The sequence below is a fragment of the Hippocampus zosterae genome, chromosome 5, assembly GCF_025434085.1.
Source record: "Hippocampus zosterae strain Florida chromosome 5, ASM2543408v3, whole genome shotgun sequence".
NCBI classification, from domain to species: Eukaryota; Metazoa; Chordata; class Actinopteri; order Syngnathiformes; family Syngnathidae; genus Hippocampus; species Hippocampus zosterae.
This window is the reverse complement of record NC_067455.1, coordinates 14344590-14360309: the sequence shown is the minus strand read 5'-3', so window position 1 is coordinate 14360309 and position 15720 is coordinate 14344590. Positions and strand designations below refer to the sequence as shown.

Genomic DNA, 15720 nt, shown 5'->3' with positions numbered 1-15720 from the left:
TTCCTGTTAGCATAGTTTTAATCATGTAAATATAATATTGGTACGTAAATATGAATATTTTGATTTAAACATGCACAAATATTCTGCAATACTGCCCAGGGCTAATGACTTAATGAATGCGGTTCGTTGCCCAAGTTTAATATTTCTACCAACAGTATTATCTAAAGCACACAAAGACAACATAAAGAAAACACAACAGCAAAGCTTGCCTGAAAAGAAAAGCATTCGAGACTTCATTCTTTATAATGAAAAAAAAAAAAGCTCTTTTGGCTGTTCAATTAAATGATTTAGCATGCGCAAGCGTAAACATTTGGCGCAGGGTAAATGGGCCTGAACGCTTAAAAGTTTACATTTACAGTGGAGTGGCCGCGTCTAAAAGCATTGAAGAAATCAAGTTGTCGTGTTTCTTTTCGGAGTCACTACACCAACTACTGTTAGGGTAGGCATAAAACGTTTCAGTCAAAAAGAGGGATCATTTCTCTGTTCTTTCCCAAAAAAGGCTCAAGTCAGTTATTCCAGGTGACCGTTTCCCAAATAAGTCAACTTCAATCAACAGCGAAAGGACTAGTTCAAAACCATTTTCAAGGCACTTTCCACATTTAGCAGGTCGACAACCACACCCCTCATACAGTATACTGTGTACAGTACAATACAAGGTTCGAAGAAAATCAACAGGACCTCACATGAGCAAGCACTTGGCAACAGATGCGAGGAAAAAAACCCTCCCTCTAATGAGAACCCTCGAACAGGCTCTGTGGGGGAACCGTCTGCCTAGCTTTGAGATGAACAGACGGTAGATAAAGAAAGAGAAAATAAGATTGAGGGGAGGGGTGTCACGTTTTCCAGATTGTGCAATAAACTGGTCTAACCATAACAAAGTATGAATACTTTTTATTCATATGAGGAGCTATTTGTGAGGGGTCTCCACATGGAGGCGAACATTACGCTCATGCCCACACATGCAAACGCGCGCGCGCACACACACACACACTTACACACACACACACACACACACACACACACACACACACACACACACACACACACACACACACACACACACACACACACACACACACACACACACACACACACACACACACTTCATCAACATGGGAGAGTTTTGCCCCTAACCCACACACGCAATGGGGGTCAGAGGGAATCAAAGAGAAGGCTTTTCTCCAGTATGACAGATGCCAGGAGAGGCCATCTTGTCAGGCAGAAACACTCAACAGCTTCTTCAGCCGAAAACCTGAAGTGACATTTACTGGTGGTTGAGAGCAAGCCAGACATGTCAACACAGTCACAAATGCAAAAGCATAAACAAGCAGGCAGCAGAAGTGCACTAAACAATTGTAGCGCTTGATTATCCTTTCGGGCCTGTCTTAGACCGACAGTGTCATAATTCACACCGATTTGTGCCCGTATTTCCGTGTTCAAAGTTGACGAAGTGGCAATTTACTGCAACACAAACAATTAGGTTTCAGGAATATTAATGTCACAAAACAAAAATATACAGTACATTTAAAAAAAAAAGAATTGTGAAACTGAGAGAAAATGCAAAACTCAATCACAGCCATTGTATAACCACTGGCCAGGGTCACACTGAAGAAAAAAGAAACCAATGGTGTGCCAAGTAACAGGAGATGATCGGGCAGATCAGGGAAAACAGCAGCAGTTGGCAACGAAAACAATTTTGAGAGCTGCAAAGAAAGACTTGAACAAAACTGTCAGCAACAGCCTCCAAGGGGCAGTAGCGAAGGCATCAAAGCCACTCTTGAGCAAGGAGAATATGAAATATCAGCTTGGAGAAAAATGATCTGCTCTTAATACTAAACGCGCAAGCTCATCTGGAGACCTGGAGGAAATGTCATGACTTGTGGTTTCCATGGGTTCTTTTGGGACAGGCTCATTATTCTCCATTGACGATGGCAGCGGCCAAATGAACTGAGAAATCCGATGAAATATTGTGTGAGACAATTTAAAGAAGGATGCAATAAAAGGCATAGGAAGAGCCGTCATCCTGCTTTTGTCACTTAACGCAGCTCGAAACTTGACGCTCTTTCTAGCTGCGTAACAACCTAAAAACCAACGAAGCAATTTGCAAACACAGGTTCATGCCCAAACATGTACCGGGATGTACCCAACTTTGAAGGCCCAATCATATCGGTTACGCAAACACCTTAATTTTTCCATGAATGATTATTTCATTCCTTGTCTTATTTTTACTATTTCGTCACATTTTGACTTTGGCTTTTTAATGTACTGATTTTTACCTGATTATTTGTAGTTCTTCCATCTGCGATATAAATGTACTTCTTTTTACATGTCTGTAATGTGATGCAATGTCATTGTCAATCCTTCTCAATGTATCAAGGTATTGCCATGAAAAAGTACATTGTAATTAAAAAAACTCATGATTGAGCGAGCGTGTCTTTTGAATGATACCGTCTTTCATGATCCACAGAAATCTCGCACGCTAAATGGAAGTACAAAAAACTAAGCTCAACAATAACATGTTATTTACAAATGAAAAGGGGAAATCACCTGACAATAAAGCTCCCTCTTACACTTGGTAACACAGACATACTTTAGGTTGTTGCACAGCTGTGAAATAATGATTCCTCCCATACGGTTTTCCTATTTCAGTCACACTGCAACTTTAAAGAAATTCAGGAAAATATTTGTTACTTCATATCGATTTGCTTGAATAGTAGAACTCAATTCTGTTACCAGTGAGGCAAGGGCAATGAAGCCATGTACAACCCGGAGCGGCCAAAGAGAGCAACAGTGGTAATAAGAGTGTAAGGGAATATCACTGCGGGACATACACAACAGTTTGCACTTTGTAGCATTTCCAAACATTTCCCGGAGCAAGCTGTCCCCCCGCTCCCCGTAGCCCATTCGTGTCACCCTCCACTTGGGGCTCAAGGCTGCGGCCATGGGTGGCCCGCTCTGTGAGAACTGATCCCTGCAGGGAGTGTGAAAAAGCCCTAGATGATATCAAAATATACATCACAGGGAGGGCACACACAAACACGCAAGAATGCATACACTCTTACAGGGGGAGCAGAGTGCTGCAGCGTTAACAGACCCCGAGACCAAAGTCATTTCTATGAAATGCTTGAAGCCGTCAATGTAACTTTGGAGGATAATTCGGCACATTATCCACCCATCCATTCTCTGAACTGTTTTTCCAGAAATCCAGAAAAAAGGAAAAAAAATCAGTTAGCAGGAACTTGCCAGCTAAACTGCAAATTAAACAAAGTGCCAGAGATGCTAATATACTTTCCAAATGTTAGCTTTATAAAAAAAGACAAATACAAATTAAATGCTGATTTAAGGAATGATTCACAGTTTCACTGTACCTGTGCATATGTACTGAGACTGTCATGGCTTTATCACTGAGACGAGCATATACTACTGGCAGGATCCATCAGGTAGCCAACAAACCTGCCACAGACTCAGATCCAGTCCAGGATCTTCCCTGATGCTCGCCTTAAATGAGCTGCAATAGGTTCCCGCTGTCTCTCTACCCGGATAAGGGTCAGCGGTATAAGAAATGAAGGCATTTATATGAAATGCTGTCTACTCAGGCCAATTAGCATTTTTAAGACCATTGTCTTGCCCTGCTGTCACTTTGTTCTTGTGTGTGTGTGCGTGTGTGTGTGTGTGTTAATCCAGCATGATTTATAAGTGATCCGTATTAATGTCTGGTTTTAATCAAATGTTGCCTCTCGATCAAATAAAAATCTTCAGTTCAATGGACTTGATAAAATTTAATGTCCCTCAATATAATGCTTTCTGTCGATTTAGAATTGAGTGTGTGTGAATAATGTGTTAATCTGTCTTCACGTACACTCCTGACTTTTTAGACTACTGAGTGATACCAAGAAAACTCTTGCAGTTATGTTACATCCATAACTGTTGTAATGTGTTGCTGGGCACATACCAAAAAAAATACCAGATGATCAACATTATTAACTTGTGTGAATAAGCTTTTGTTGTCTTTTAAGATTTGTATTTTGATCTTTTTGTCTTATTTTCACTGTTACACAACATACAGTAGATGTAGTACCAGGTGATGTGAACTTGCCCGTTTCTTTTTTTTTTTCTTTTACTCCATCCAGACAATGTAAGCACCTTACATTCTGAAATAAATACTTCTAAGCCTTGCACTTACATTGTAGTGTAATAACACATTTCCTTTACGCTGAGGTTCTTAGTGTATTTCTATTTCTAATTCCCAGGACGGCAATATCATCATTCAGCTTCTGGCACCTCCTATTCATGTTGCAGTATGGGAATTGCGGATGAGGAATCCGCTTGGTAAAATGTGCTGAGCGATTTCAAAAGTACAGCTTTAATCGCTCTGTTTTAATGTAGATAAGCCAGTTGTGACAGAGCATCAGACATTTATGGCACAATGATCACACGATGTTCACTTGTTGATCAAAGACAGCAGGCACCGCAAACAATGGTGTGATTTGAACCGAAACAGAGAGTTGAGGATGCCAAAGAGACAGAATAAGATCGAATGTGAGGGAGGATCAAAAGGGGAGATGGTAATGACCAACAGGGACAGCGCGGAGGGGCAAAAAGAAACACAAAACATGAGGATCGAAGCAGCTCTACATGGCATGTGGAAGTAAAGACTGAATTCGGCCAGGGAAAGAGACAAGCAAACTCAAAATGGGACATTTGCATCATGTCCCAATTGAGCAAAGCCGAATAATCAGAATTTTGTCGTCACCAACAATTTGGAAGGAACATGTCGCAATGAAACAGCGTTCAGCCACTCCTCACATGTTGACATTTTACTTGCCAACCAACACATCGCGTTCCTGAAACTTCAGTCATTTTATTGTTCTCGTAGGACACTGCTATCCAACTCAAGGCATTATTTTGTGTGGCCCGTAAAAGAAAATGAGAAGGATCAACTTTAATCATTCTTGCTAAAAATCAATGACTCTTCACTAGAGATATTGCAAGTGTTTTGTTTGTAACAAATCACATCAGTCATTTGAACAACAGCTGAATCATCATTTTTCTAGACTTCCGTTTTCCGACCTAGTTATACATCACTTTGTTGTTTATATGTAGTGATATAATAGGACGCTTAAAAATTACGGGTTCACAGTCATAGCGCCACTCTGTGAGAAACTGGAACAACAAAGTGGTCTGCAACATCAATTACTTTCATACTTATCAGACAGGGCTGTAAATCCATTAATTAAAGCAATAGAAAAAAACGTATAGCGAACAGCGAGAACTCTCCTCAGATGTTTTTTTTTTTTAAAGATATTAGGTCAGCCTATTTTCTTAGACTACAGGGTAACATCAAAGATTGAAGACCATTCATTAATAATTTCTTTGAATAGATGACTGACTCTTACCATAACAAATAAGGAGCATTATTCCCTTCCAGCAATCATGGAACCTTTGTTAATTCTAAAGCCAAAGTAACATTCGGACAGTCATACAAGTTTCAAAACAATTTAACAACTGTTAAATCTAAAGAAAAGAGAAAATGCTGAGTAAGATTACCATGAGTTCCCTCACATTCTTTTTTTATTTACCGTATTTTCACGACTATAAGGCGGCATTAAAAGTCTTAAATTTTCTCCAAAATGGACAGGACGCCTTATGGTGCGGAGCGTCCTTTATATGCGCTGAGTTCCAAAGTCTGACTGACGGCCGACACGCTGTTTATATAGAGAAAAGGCGGAAGTGACTGTGAAAGAAGTCGGCCAATCAGGGAAGGGTGGGCGTGTATATATACATATATGGAGAGGGAGAGGGAGAGAGAGAGAGAGGGAGAGAGAGGACAGACAAGCTAGTCCGCCAATGGTGAAGGGTGGGCGTGTAAGTGGACGCCTCAAGCCAGTACCAACACTTGTATAGCATGTGGCAATGTGCATTGTTGCAAAACAACTCCGGTTTTGGTTTCTAAGAACCCCTGAAAATAAATTCGACAAAGAGACATGCCTACGAAGCTCAGTTAAAACTTAAAGCCACCGGTTATGCTTTTGGCATGCGTGACCATCTCACAGCAGCGGTGAAAAATCAAGTCAAGCAAATGAACTCTGAGCTTGCCGTTATTCCCGGAGGCTTGACTAAAGAACTCCAACCGCTGGACATTGGCATCAACCGGGCGTTCAAAGTAAAGTTGCGAACAGCATGGGAACAATGATCGATGGCAAACACAACTTTACAAAGAGTGAGAGGCAGCGCTGGGCGAGTTACGCCACAATACGCAACAACGAGAGGGAACGCGGCATTTTTGATGGATTACGGTACTTGCACAATTGTTCAATTCTTTCTACACACACACGCGCTGCCACCATGTTTCGCTCTGTTCTTTACTTTCAAATGTGGGAAAGCTTCACACGAGAGAAATGTTGACTTTGCTGTTGCTACTCCTTCTTTCCGCTCGGCAAAGCGTAGCAACTCACACTAGCATGTGATGCATTCAATGACAACTGAGATGTGCAGTCCTCTGCTTCTGATACAGAGGATGAGGACTTTGATGGATTTCTGGGTGATGATTGATCGAAAACGTGAGAACATTGTACGATGGCTAAATAAAATACACCCGAACTCAGTTCTGCTTTCGTTGCCTTTTTAAAAACGTGTTTTTATCTTATCTGTATGTCTTGGCATGCTACCGTATGCTTCAAGCTAACGTGTTAGAGTGCGCGCATGCATGCCGTGTGTTTAAGCTGGCGTATGTTTTACCACTGTAAAACTGCGGCTATTCGTACGATGCGTCCTGTGTATGTGTAAAATACAGAAATGTCACGCATTAATGAGACTGCGGCCATTAGTACGATGCGTCGAATAGTCGTGAAAATACGGTACATTTACATGCATTACGTATATTTATATATTTTTTTATGAAATGCACTAAGGAGTGGCACCCAAATTTCGTTGTACACAATACAATAACAATAAAGGCGATTCTGATTCTGATTAGGCCATATTCTCTCATGTGCTTGAGTCGGAAAAGGGGCATAGATCCCGTGGATACTGCCATTCATTTACATCTGTCATCTATGCAACTTCTTTCCAATTATGCACTCTGGGTGAATGAAGCAAACCTAACTCTAAATATCTGGTCCACAAATTTTCCCATAGATTTAACCAGTAGAGGCTGTAGTGAATCAAGCGTGTCCGGAAGGTGAAAGTTTAGATTTGGTTCGCGTGTGCACAGCCACACATTCTAAGACACTTACAGAAAGCTAACAAATGTGTGCCGAGAGACTACAGAGATAAATAGAATTTATTGAGCTGATCAGAGTCCCCGTGAGTCGGGTATTTCAGCATTTTAGCCATGACATTGATTGCCTGAGAACAGCACGGCCAACAAACTGCTACGACTGATTCCGCTTCAAACATTGTGGCAGCAGCCGGCATTACAAGACAAATCTGCATAACCACAGCGTTGCAATAAAATGTGTTTTCTTGGATTTAGTGCAGACAGAATACACGTACCACAAATAAAAACGCATTGCTTCAAAAACTCAATGGAGTCGGAGCAGTCAACAGGTCCTGACTGGCCAGTGACATCTCTTTTTCATGGGTTGCGATGACATTCACAATCCTCAGGAAAAGTGCAGGTTTCTGGAATTCCCAGGCCGTCTGGGATGTCAGTAAATCACATCTCTTTGGTGTTTGCAAACTCAATCGCAGCTTAGGGGCGGTGGGTGTGTTTGAGGTTTGAATGAGTGAATTGCAGGCGCGTAAAAAAAGGACTCCGTTGACAGTGTACAATATATTCCAATTAATCAGGAGATATGCCCGAGTGAAAGGGGAGGCATCTTTTGAGTTGGATGGTGGGGACGATGGCTTGCTCAAGGACATCTTGACCGTAGTCCATAATCAGAGTAGCATCTCGACGTTTCAGGTCTAACAGGTATGTTTCGGGTGGATTTCAAACAGCATGTATTTGAATTCCTTGTCACAACCTTTAGAAGCATTGTTCTGCTGCTCATTATCACGCAGGTTCAACTTAGCATCCAATTACCTGCATTTCTTTATGATGTAGTCCCCAACACGTTTTTTTTAAGAACTTTGCAGAAACAAATGCATCTCTATTATCAACCACCCAGCACACTTGTCCTAAGTTGCGCGTGGTGATCGCTCAGTTGCACCATATGTAACATTTTTGGGATGACCTCTTATATTTTTGCTTTGCAGAATCACAATTTTACCGCCCCAAAAATGATACGACTCATTTGATGAGCATGACTTTCATTTATGGTCATGCTGGCATGGGTGCACTGTTTTTGCCTGAGTCTGTGCCCTCAACTTTGGTCAAAATCAGTCAAAATATTTTTTTCAGAAACAATCTTAAAATAATTCTACTGAATGACTTGCTTTTGATGAACACTGATCACTTTCTGATCTTTAGTATTTGAAGAAATCAAAGGAGAGATATGTGCCACAGAGCAGAACTCTTCGGCATCAATCGGGATTTTGTTTGGTGACACATGACCAAAAGGGTTCAGACAACAGCGAGTGCAGATTAAACAGCCCAATTAATCTCTCCTTCTTCAGCCTACCAAGCTGCAGGTCTCAACTTCAAAGCGCACACAAAGTTGAGCGCCTGAGCCATTTGTACATTTTTTTTCAATCATGTGTGACTCAGTGGGCTTATGGAAACAACCTTGTAGTCGTGCCGTCTCTATCTTCAGTCGTAGAGTGACGGGCTACGAACCAGTCAGGGCAGAGTGCAAAAGCTTCCTTATGTTGCCCGAGGACAGAAAACCATTTTATGAAAGGGGGGGAGCACAAAAGAGAAGAAAAACTCAAGTTCAAGATTAAATTACATCAGTGATCTTGTGACATGAAGGGAATAAAGTGTGAAAGACTGAAGCGGTTCAGAAGCATATGCTGGCAAACAGGAAAAGCAAGAAAAACGACAGGAGAGGAAAATAGTGTGGCATGAAATAAAGAAGACCGCAGAATTCAGTACAATCACAGTTAAGTGTGCCATTGGCACTAAGGGGATTTAATTGTACTTATTTTGTGAGCATGGGACTCAGGATAAGCATAAACACGTGCGCCAGTGGATAGAGATGAGATGACAAACTGAATCTGACCCGCATGTCATCATTATCACGATGTCATCTGAAAATGCTTGAATGTTTGAACGTTATTTTGTTTACTTTTCCAAAAGCATCCACTCATCTGAGAGATTTGAAAAAGGGACGTTGTTGCCATGAAAAGGTTTTCAACAATCAAAACTCAAATAATCTACAAGAACGAGGAAGGTGACATCTCCTGACATCTCCTCTTTTTTTTTTAAATGCATTTGGGGCTTTAACTGACAACGACGGAATAACGAGGGCTAAGCTGATAGACCGCACAAGCCTGAACTCAATCGTGTGCATCTTGAGAATAGGAAATGCACAACACACACACACACACACACACAGTTGTGTTACCATGGAGGGAGAGCCAAATATGAGTCAGAGGAGTTAAACATTTTAACAGGCAACCCCCCCCCCCACACACACACACTCACACACTCTTTAGACCTGCGTGTTAGGCCTTACAGACAACAACGTGTTCAGTGGGTGAGCGCGTGGTGAGCTTAAACGTTGGTGTTCCACTGCCACCTATTGACCGAATATGCGACTGCTCTCCCCTCCCCCCCACAGAGCAGTCAGCCTGAACATACACACACACCATTGTTTGAAGAGAACGGGAGAAAGCTGAATAGCAATGAAAATCCCCCTCCCCAAAATGACAGAAAATGTCATTAAATTTAAGAGATGTGAGCAAATTGCAAGGCGGCTTAGCTAACCAGTTAGACTACAGTACTTCATAAAAAAGTTCTACTGCAGTTGCACAATTGAATCGAGAAACGAGCAAATGAGGTTGTGATTTGAAAGAAAGTGGATCATAAAAATCGAGATAACATGAAGTAACGCGGTCCAATAACTGTTTGGAAAGGACAAGGGGAAAAAGGTGTGGACACAAGTTCACAGAGGACAGAGCAGATGGCGTCTGCTCCACTCATACTCAATGACACACACGCACATACACGCGAGCACACGCTGGTGACATAATAGTAGCATGCCAGGTGTGCAGTTGGTGGCCTGCAGTCTGGCATGGGCCAGCGTGTGCAAGTGTGTGTTGTCCCGATCCCTTGCTCTCTTTGTGTGAAAGGGGCCCCCTATTCACTCCACTCTGCTGCCAGCTTGGCACTTAATCACGGGACAACACAGTACATGCACACACACGCACGCACACAAAAAGACACACGGGCAAACACCACTCTCTGTTGCCTTTTTATCCAGCCTATGGAGCGACTGAAAAGGGGTCAAAGAAGAATCCAGAGAGAAACAAATCAAATACACCAATACTTTGGTTGAACTTTAAGCTGAAACTATCATTAAAAGTGGAGGAATAGAAAATAAACGTCACTTTGCTTTTGCACTAACTATTCAGTGACTCGAGACTTGCACTTGCACACATGCACACACACACATTAAGCACCATGGCCATGCATAATGAGCGGTGAGAGAGGTGAGACAGCAGCTGTGATGTCCAAATCGGGCCTCAGGAGAGTGCCTGAGGAAAGTGTGTATGGCTTTCTATCATGGTCGGGACAAATGTTTGGATGCAAAGTGTATTGTGAGGACAAGTTGACTGGTCAAGGGACACAAAGTTTTAAAATAAAGTTGAATTGCTGTGCTGTGTGAAAATGTGGCCCCAGACAGGCACCAGAAATATAAAAGGGGGAAACGTGTACGTTTGCGATTGCGATTGTGTCATTGCGATTGTGTCATTTAAGGCAACTATCTTATCTTGTAATAATAAACTCTCATGAGTACACTACTCCACACATTGCCATGGAAAACATCACGCTGAAACTCCAAAAAGTTCTCTTAGGAAGTTGTAATATTTCTAATTCCTACACCAAAACTCATAAAACCCCATCCGAGTATGTATGTGAGATCAGGATTATTGATACAGGTGTTCTGTAATATTCAAACTATCAATGAGCATTTGATTTGGTTTCAATCCAATCAATTCATTGTCACTTGTGAAATAGGATTGTTCATGTAGTGACAGAATCCCTCTAAACCCATCCATGCCCCACTGAGCAAAATGCCTGTATCAGTTAAGCCATAGCGGAAGTCCACTTCTCATTGATGATGTCATCATTCCTCGATCGAACACTCAGTTCTTTAGAATGCAAAGTTGAGACTGGACCAAGAGTGCAGCTTCTGCTGGTTACGATGAAGGAGCACAATCCAATTAGTCTCAGTTTTTTATTTTTTAATTATATTTTTTAAATATGTGATTAATTAATTATGGTGAATCACCTATAAAGCCTCTCTCCAGAGAAAAGTTAACATTTCCTCCAAGAGCATCATAGACTTCATTGTGAATATACTGAGCTGCAAAGATTTGCAAAGAACAAAGTCAGGAAATGATTCTATTCTGTCGACATACATTTGAACTCTGCTCGGAGTGGTTTGGTTTAGAATCCAGTGGCTGCACAAGAGCCACATAATGAAAAACTGTTGCTGGAGCCTAAACTATGTATGAGTGTGGAGGAGCGCAGATGGGGGACTTTTCTGCTTGAAAATAACAGCTTCTCAGCCTGCAAGAGCGTCTATCCAGAAATCAATTTTAGCCCGGCCATGACAGCATTGGCAGAGGATAATGACTTGGCCTAGAATTTGTTTAAGCAAGCGCAGCAGATTCCTGTGCCGTTTCAAATCGACGGCGGGTGGTGGCGATTCAACTACAATCAATGCAGCCCTGTCAATATTTAAATATGTCCAATCTCCCATCTAAACATCAATAGAAGACAAATTTGACAGATCGGGACATCAGGACTGTCATCACACATTCATCCCTTTCTTCAAGACAAAGCTATGAATGTTACAAAGCCGCCACTCTTTCTCTCTTGTAATGACTGGCTCAACTGGCGGGTCGAATAACCTTTGTGTACTTCAGGTGCGCTACTCGGCTAATCAAAAACTCAGTTCGACCAATAAAAGTGGCGGAACCAGTGACGCGTGGAGGATTGTTCCTGGCAAACTTTGGCAGTCCTGCCTGCCCAAGTGTCACGTTACAGCGGCGGCAGAGGTAAACAGGAGCTGACACCTGTCACAGATGTTGCAGCTAGCCAGTGAGCTTGCCCACATATCTATCTGAGGCGATCTGTCAAATGCCATCCAGCTGATGCCAGTGAAATAAGCGGTGTCATTCTCGCTGCTTGAAACTGATCGTTCGGTCATGTGGAAATGACAGAAGAAGCAAGGCATTTGTTTTCATTGGACAGCAGAGGCTAGGGGGATTTTTCACCTTGGATTGATTCACATTTATAATTATTTCCCTGTTTGGCTCCTCTTAAATGATGCTCTTAGAGTTATCTGTCCAAGAAAAAAAAAAAAAAGCTTGTGTCTTTCCGAAAAATACAGTACTTGGAATACAGTTCTGCATTATCAGAATGCCTTGCATCAAACATCTAATATACAGATGACCCCCGACTACAAGTATAGATAAACATAAATAAATAAAATTAAACAATGGCAAATGCAAGGTTGGAGATATGAGGCTCTAGCAAGTCTTGACATGATATCATGGGCGCAAAACACAAGTGGTGTCGTGAATTTTAAGATGCGAATCACACACTAATGCAATGTGTCATGCAGGAGTGATAGTCAGTCGTGTGTCTGGATCTATGAAGTGTCATGTCAGGTAGGACTCGGGACATGTGCCTGACAGTTTAAAATGCTAAGACCACACGGCCAAAGTAGTTTAATAAATGTGAATTCACTTTTATGTCCAACAGCTGTGGCCATTCCACATGAAGAGACTATCAAAGTATAAAATGCAGAAAAAAATAATAATAAATGGAATTTTGGGGTTTCAAAGTTATGTGTCAATATTACGCATCATAAGAAGAAGGAATAATACATCAGTTCACTGGTGCAAGTCAACTTCAGTTTCAATCATCATCAGCATTGATAGAATGACCTGATGTACAATTTCCGTAATATATATTTAAGGATACAAGGTTATTGAATAGATGTATGTGATACAAATGATAATACAGTGATCCTTCGCTATTTCGCTGTTCGTTTATTGCGGCTTCAGTGCATTGCAGATTTTTTCAAACATATTCATAAAAAGACACATTTTCATATACATGGAGTACAGTACTGTATATGTTGCTCTATGTGACTCGCTGTTGTTTTGCTGACTGTCGCAGCTTCTCGCGGACTGTTTGCGGACTGAATTTTTATTTGTTATATGTTATGTTAATTGGTCTCTACTTTGCGGATTTTTGTTTATCGCGGGTGGTTTTGGTTCCCATTAACCGCGATAAACGAGGGATTACTGTATTTCATTGAACAGGAATGTAATTCCAAAGTGCACATAGGGACTTCGATTGATAAATACAGTGCATGATATGTTTAACAAAAAGAGATTTCGAACAGGGAGGAATTTGACAAGATGGCCAAAGGGTGTGAAGACCAATTATGCCCCAAAGGAAATCTGCTTATCACACTTGCCGGTGTGTTAGTGTGAACTTATGTTGCGAGGAACTAAATCTGTTTTCATAGTCTCATGAATAAAAGGAAAGGTAAATGTCATATTTCGATTTAACCACAGACTATAGGACAGGACAACGTACCGTATCGCCTAAGCATCTTATGCTGTGGGCCTAAACATCTCATTAAAAATAAATACATAAACACACATATCTTACCTATGTGACATTCACTGGTTTTACATGGGGCCACAATATTCAGCTTCCTCTTTCTGTGTTTTGAAAAAAACCACCACTTGCTATCATACTTCCTGTGTTATAACGGATCGCTCATGCATATCTCGCCATCAAATTAAACTTCCTGCTTCGTGTTTTATGACAAGCGCTCCCCTGGAATTTAAACAGGTTACAGTACATTGCGACACAACGTCATTTGTAAAATCCCAGTTAACATTTGGCAATTGAGATGATTGTTTACGGGTAAAATGAAGGCATTTTCACAACACGCAGTAAAATCATTTACAACACAGTCTTGCCAAATACCGAATCCAGAATGCAGTATGCTACACGTACCCCTGAGCTGTGCAAAAGGTGTAAAGGGCATGAGATCTTCAACCAGCAGTGGCTTCTATCTTACATGAGTGCACGCACATAATACCAATACCAAGGCCTCGCCGGCTGGTGAGTTCACCCTTGAATGGCCACCCCCGGGCACTGCTGCGGTATGCATGCAGTTGTTGTAAAGAGTTCTCCATACTGGAGTTGCGCTGCAAAAAGGTCTCTAGTTCAAATCCAGGCTGCGGCCATTCTATGCAGAATTTGAAGTTTGTCTGTTCTGCTTTGTGCTTGTCTTGTGTTTTTTTTTTTTAATCTGCCTTCCACAGACCAAAAACATGCATTTACTTTGCTGATTGCAGGAATTTGAGTGTGAACAGGTCCAGGTCATAAAGGCCTGAACTCAACTCCATCAAAGAAAACGGGATTTGGCATGAACTCGATCAGAGCCAGGTTTTCAATCTGTTCCCTCTGAACAAAATATTGAAGAAAAAAAATAAAATCCACAGTATTCCACAGTTGTGGTAAATCTTCCAAGGATGTGGCTATATTTGCAAAATGGAGATTGACTCCATAGTTGGAGTTTATGAAGCTAGGCATTGTAGCTATTGTTTATAATAAATGCATTGAAAACAGGATCTGTCAATAGGTAGATTTGCCCTTGACTGACCCGCCTGGGGGTCTTTTTGAACCATCGGCTGCTGTGCAGTAGGGAAGCTGGGAGTCTACTCTTAAGGAACAGATGCCAGGGCACAGCAGCTGTTCATCTGGCATCAAACCAAGCCAACTGGATGGGCCCGCAAAGCAAGAACAAAAAACATCAACATGTGTTCCTAAAACCTTCCCCGCATGATGGGAGAGTCACACGCACACTGAAATCAACAATTAACATCGAGACGTGAAACATAACGCATGTATGATTATTAAAACTCACCTTGGAAAGATTGTCGAGCTCTCTCAACCAGCTCTTGTATGGGATAGCTGGCCAGGTCTCCTCTGGCATGCTTCGTCTTGCAGTAGGTACATGCATTCAGGCACCTGGACAAGTAGGTTGAGACACAGTTGGGTTCATTATCTAACATATAGAAATGAAGCCTTTATAGTGCTTAGTTATGCCTTGATAATATCCAGTACAGAATATGAGGGATGATTAAACGTGTTTGGTATAATGTACTGTTGAAAGTCCAGATCATTCCATATAAATGGCACCAATACGTTTCAATATTGGACTTCTGCATAGAGCAAACATCTATTCTCCAAAAAAAAAAAAAAAAACAAGAATTTAGGTCACAAATGAAGACACTATAACAAGTCCACGTCTTTCTTATTTATATTGAAAGTACACTGTATATCATTAAAAAGTTTGCAAAATCTATAGAAAACTACTCAGGTACGGGACACACCCACATGAAATCAGAAAAATACACCTACAGTGGAGCAGAACTAAGTTTACTTCTGAGCAGTTGATGACAGAAAGAATATAAAACATTCAAGAGGCGAGTGAGGACAGCAAGAAAAGGAAGCACTGGAGCAAAATTGAAACTGTTGAGTAAAATCTATCTGTAGCGCAAGGCACTGCAAAATGTTAAGGTCAGGTTACATTGAGTTTATTGTTGGAATTTATTGCCACGTTACAATGAAAA

The 15720-nt window shown here is 41.3% G+C and overlaps 2 protein-coding genes across 2 annotated transcripts in view; one reads left to right on the top strand and one right to left on the bottom strand.

Annotated features, from left to right (window-relative positions):
* Window positions 1-15720, top strand: part of LOC127600853 (F-actin-uncapping protein LRRC16A-like) — a 692893-nt gene that overhangs the window by 317211 nt on the left and 359962 nt on the right. The gene's annotated exons all lie outside the window — the stretch shown is intronic.
* The window catches only part of cdkal1 (CDK5 regulatory subunit associated protein 1-like 1), a 183149-nt gene that overhangs the window by 91757 nt on the left and 75672 nt on the right, over window positions 1-15720 (bottom strand). Inside the window, exon 8 of the mRNA XM_052065753.1 lies at window positions 15012-15115. Within this exon, the coding sequence (XP_051921713.1) occupies window positions 15012-15115 (104 nt within the window). The remainder of the gene's footprint in view (window positions 1-15011; window positions 15116-15720) is intronic.